This window comes from Galeopterus variegatus, unplaced genomic scaffold (assembly GCF_000696425.1).
Source record: "Galeopterus variegatus unplaced genomic scaffold, G_variegatus-3.0.2 Scaffold3444, whole genome shotgun sequence".
Taxonomy (NCBI): domain Eukaryota; kingdom Metazoa; phylum Chordata; class Mammalia; order Dermoptera; family Cynocephalidae; genus Galeopterus; species Galeopterus variegatus.
This window is the reverse complement of record NW_007729555.1, coordinates 148,482-153,629: the sequence shown is the minus strand read 5'-3', so window position 1 is coordinate 153,629 and position 5,148 is coordinate 148,482. Positions and strand designations below refer to the sequence as shown.

The following is a 5,148-nucleotide window of genomic DNA, read 5'->3' as shown; positions in this document are numbered from 1 at the left end:
GCAAGCCATATATCTAACAAAGGGCTAATATCTAGAATATGTAAAGACCTCTCAAAACTCAACTTAAAAAAATCCAATTAGAAAATGGGCAAAAGACACGAATGGACACTTCACTGAAGAGGTACATGAAAAGATGTTCAATATTATTAACCATGAGGAAAATGCAAATTAAAAGCACGATGAGATATCACTACAGACTTATCAAACTGATTAAAAGAAAAATAGTGATAACATTAAATGTTGGCAAGGATGCAAAGAAATGGGATAACTAGGAAAACAGTTTGGCAGTTTCTTAAAAAACTAAATATGCAGCTACAATACAATCCAACAATTACACTCATGCATTTTTCCCAAAGAAGTGGAAACATATTCACACAAACAGAAACCATATCTGGATATTCAAATGAGTTTTATTCATGATAGTTAAAAGCTGGAAGCAACCTAGATGTCCTTCAGCAGATGAATGGTTAAACAAACTGTGGCACATCTATACCGCATGATACTACTTAGGGATAAACAGGAATGAACTAATGAAACAGGAAACAACTTTAAACACGTGATTAAATTTGTATAGAATGAAACACACACATGTATAGTAGAGAAATCCGAATAACATTGGTAGATTGTATCAATGTCAATATTCTGGTTGTGATACTGTACTATAGTTTTGCAAGATGTTACCATTGGGGGAAATTGGATAAAGAGTATTACAAGATCCCACTGTATTATTTCTACAATTACATGTGAACCTACAATTATTTCAAAGTAACAGGCAATTTTAAAGCACTGAATTGTATTTTTATTAGTGAACAGGTGCAGAGAAACAGGATTACTAGGGAAAAGTTTTGGCAGCTTCTTAAAAACTAAACATGCAACTGCAACACAGTGTAGAAGTTGTTTCCTGGATACTAGTCTTTTGTCAGATATATGTTTTGTATATATTTTCTCCCCAGCTGTGCCATTTCTGATCATTATCTTAACAACATGTTTTGATGACAAAAGTTGTTATTTTAAAGTCTAATTTATCAATTATTTTCTCTTATGGATATTTCTTTATGTATGTTTGGAAACCCTTTCCTACTTGGAAGCCAAGAAGATATTCTCTTATGTTTTTTTCTAATAAATCTTTGTGATTTTAGCTTTTATGTTTGAGTATAATCCATATTAAATTAATTTTTGTGTATAATGGAAGGTGGTATCAAATTTCATATTTTTAGAAAATGAATATTCATTTGTTTCAACACCATTTGTTGAACTAACTTTTTTCTCCCATTGGATTGATCACTTTGGCATCTTTGTTGAAAATCAAATGGGTATAATTTTGGGTTCTCTATTTTGTTCTAATGATTTGTCAATCCTTATGCTAGTATCACATCTTAATTACTGTAGCTTGGTATTAGGTCTTGAAATCAGGCGCAGTAAGTCCTCCAACTGTAGAGGACTTGTTAAATTTATTAAGGACATATTTTAAATTTATTTCTAAGTATTTTATATTTTTGATGCTGTTGTAAATGAAATTGTTTTTAGGTTTTGTTTTCAATTGTTTAGTACTGGTATATAAAATGCAATTGATTTTTTATATTAGCTTTATATCCCACAAACTTGCTAGATTAATTTATTGGTTACAATAATAATTTTGTAGATTCCTCATGATTTTCTGTACAAATAATCAGGTCTTCCATAACTAGAGAAAGTCTTACTTATTCATTTCTGCTCTTTATGCCTTTTATTTCCTTTTAGTGTCTGATTGCAATGAATAGGACTTCTAATGCTATGTTGAATAGCAGTCGTTAGAACAAGCATTCTTGCCTTGTTTCCAGTCTTAGGGGAGTATAGTTTGCTACTTCATCATTAAGTATGATTCAGCTATAAGATTTTTATGGCAGCCATTTGTCAAGTTGAGGGTTTCTTTCTTTTCCTAGTTTTCTGAGCATTTTTACCATGAATCGCTGTTGAGTTTTGTCAAATGTTTTTTCTGCAGCCATTGAAATGATTGTATTTTTTTCTCCTTGTTTTGGAATATGGTAACTTTGGTTTTTGAACATTAAAGCATTTTTGCTTTCCTGAAATAAACCTCGCTTTGTCACAATCTATTACACATTATATATACTGCTGGATTCAATTTGCTAATCGTTTGTTGAGGACTTTGAATCTGTGTTATTCAGGCATATTGGCCTCTAAGTTTTTCCGTTCTTTCTTTTTCTTTCTCTTTTCCTTTTTTTTCAGTGTTAGAGTCATGCTGCCCTCTTTAAATGAGTTGAGAAATATGTCCTCCTTATTTTTTAAAAACGATTTATAAAATTCGTATTATTTCTTTCTTAAGTATTTGATAAAATTCACCAGTGAAAATATCTGCGTATAGTTTTCTTTTTTCTTTTCCTTTTTTTTTTTTTATCGTAACATAGTCGATTGTACACATCTGTGGGGTACAGAGTTGAATATCATTTCCTGTGTGCAATAGGTGATACTCAAATCAGGATAGGTAGTATATTCAACATTACACAACATGATCATTTTTTGTGGCCATTTACCAATTTCCACTATCTATGAGCCTCCATCTCAATGTCAATTCCTGGTGATAGTCTTTTTACTCAAGAATGGGTCACATATTTTTATATGTTTGTTTCATATGTTTGCATATTGAGTAATTTTGGATTTTATGGGCATTAGGGATGTTATGTGTTGGGTTTTTTTAACAGATAATTAACTTGATTGGATTCAAACTGCAAACTCTGTCTCACCTGCAGTGAAATCTCAGTTCAATCTATGAGCCTTAGCTTGGCTGCAGGCATGGTTCAAGGGTCAGCCAGAGATGTGTGCAGAGTTTATGTACAGAATTTGGGGCTCCCAAATCTGGCTCTTCCTGTGATTCCCCTGCCTCACTTTCCACTCATTGACTGTGATTGTCCTGAATGCTGTCCTCAGCAAGACAGAAAGGCTCTAGGTTTTCCACCAGTTTTAGGTGCACCTAGTACAGACTGGTCACTGCTGTCCATTTAAAAGCCCTAAATATGGGAAATCTCTATGTTGTTCTCCTCTTTGAAGTGCTGACTGCCCTCCAAAATCTGTCTGCTTTTTATCTCATTTCCGTTGTCTGCAGGTGTGTGGGTTTGTTTTTGTTTGTTTGTTTGCTTTTTCTATTTTTTCCAAAGTTTAAAGTTGTCATTTGTGGTAGGGTCAGTTTGGTAGCAGCCACTTGGCCATGACCAAAAGCCTACATCCTCTGGAATGATGTCTTAAAAATATAAATATTGTCACCCCTCCCCAACACACACATTCTGTGTGTGTGTGTGTGTGTCCCTCAAAATTATTCAATGGTATCCCATTGCATTTAAAATAAAATCCAAGATTTGCATCTTCTCCTTGATCTTAGCATACTTAGCCAGATCTTCCCTGTGCTGGGGGCATTGGCATGCTATTTCTTCAGCTTGGAAAACTCTTCAAATATTTTTTTTAAAATAGACTTTATTTTTTGTTTTTATTTTCTATTTGGGGGCAGCTGGCCAGTTAGGGGATTGAATCTTTGACCTTGGTGTTAAAACACCATGCTCTAACCAACTAAGCTATCCAGCCAGCCCAACTTTATTTTTTAGAGTAGTTTTAGGTTCACAGCAAAATTCAGAGGAAGGTACAAAGATTTCCCACATATACCCTGTCCCTACTTCTTCCCACTTTTCACATAGCTACTGCTTTTTGTTCTTCAGATCTCAGCCAAAACATCACCTCCTCCAGGGAGGCCTTGCATGACCATTTCATCTAAATTAGTTCCTCCTGTAAAGGTCTTACTTTCATTGTTGATTTTGCTTAGCACTGTACACTCAGCTCCTAGGACAGTGCCTGGCATATAGTATGCACTCGATAAATATTTTGTTAATGAATAAGGGATGATTTATTATATATTTCTAACAATTTCTGGTAGCAGTGTGGAGAAAATGATTTTTAAACCATTATAATGGAGCTTCACTATAATATTAGGCTTGAGTTCAATCCCACTGATTGCCTAAATACAGTCCTGCATGGGCATCAGAAACTATCCTCCCAGACCACAAGATGTCATATGACAGACCTGCTTTCAATTGAGTTCTGTTCTGTTGGTGTGTGAGAGAGATTTTTGAAAATCTGTTGTAGTTGTCCTTCAGATACCAATGAGATTAATGGTTAAATGTATTTCTGATCATTGTTTAACTTCAAGTAAAATTCATCATAATTAAAATCACTGGCACTACTCATAAATTTATGTCATGAAAAAATCATTATATTATTGAAGCATGAATTAATAATACATTTTTATACAATGCCTTTTATGCCTGGAAATTAGAATTGACTTTTAAAGTAAAATTTCATTCATTACATTATTGAAGTTTGACTATTAAATTATCTTAAGTTTCTTTTTTAAAAATCTTATAATAGGACTAAGACTTATAGGCATTACAATACGTATCAAACAAATTACCACCTTATAAGTGAACAATGCACATTTCTCTATTATCTATTATATTTAAAGAAATGAATAAATGCTAATGAGGATATTTACAGTTTTATCTATTTCTATTCAATTCTTTTAAAATGTTTTTTTCTGGATACAAATTTGTTTTCTTTTCTTCTTTTTTTAAAGATGACCGGTAAGGGGATCTTAACCCTCAACTTGGTATTGTCAGCACCACGCTCAGCCAGTGAGCAAACCGGCCATCCCTATATGGGATCCGAACCCAGGGCCTTGGTATTATCAACACCACACTCTCCCGAGTGAGCCACGGGCCGGCCCTTGTTTTCTTTTCTAATTCACATTCAGTATTATAACTTGTATTCCCATTATAGTTTAGTCAAGCAAATGGTTGAAAATGCTTCTCTTTTATTGCTTAAAAACATTTTATAGAAAATTCTCTTTTTTAATCTTTGCAAATGATAACAAATGATATAGGTCTTTAATTTTACAGATTAATAAACAGAAAGAAGAAATGGAAATGAGAAAAAAGTTTGATGCCATAAGCAGCAAGGTTTGTATTAAGTTCTCTCTCTCTCTCTCTCTTCCCCCCTTTTATTCTGTGCTTCTCTTATTTTGGCATCTGGATTGAAGCATCTATACCTGTCATACTGAGGCTTTTCACTTTCCAGTGTCTGAGTTTGGAAAAGAAAATGCTTGAAAAT

At 33.5% G+C, this 5,148-nt stretch overlaps 1 protein-coding gene across 1 annotated transcript in view; it reads left to right on the top strand.

The window, feature by feature from the left end:
- LOC103600746 overlaps window positions 1-5,148 on the top strand; it is a 111,818-nt gene that overhangs the window by 78,683 nt on the left and 27,987 nt on the right. Inside the window, exon 7 of the mRNA XM_008585076.1 lies at window positions 4,938-4,997. Within this exon, the coding sequence (XP_008583298.1) occupies window positions 4,938-4,997 (60 nt within the window). The remainder of the gene's footprint in view (window positions 1-4,937; window positions 4,998-5,148) is intronic.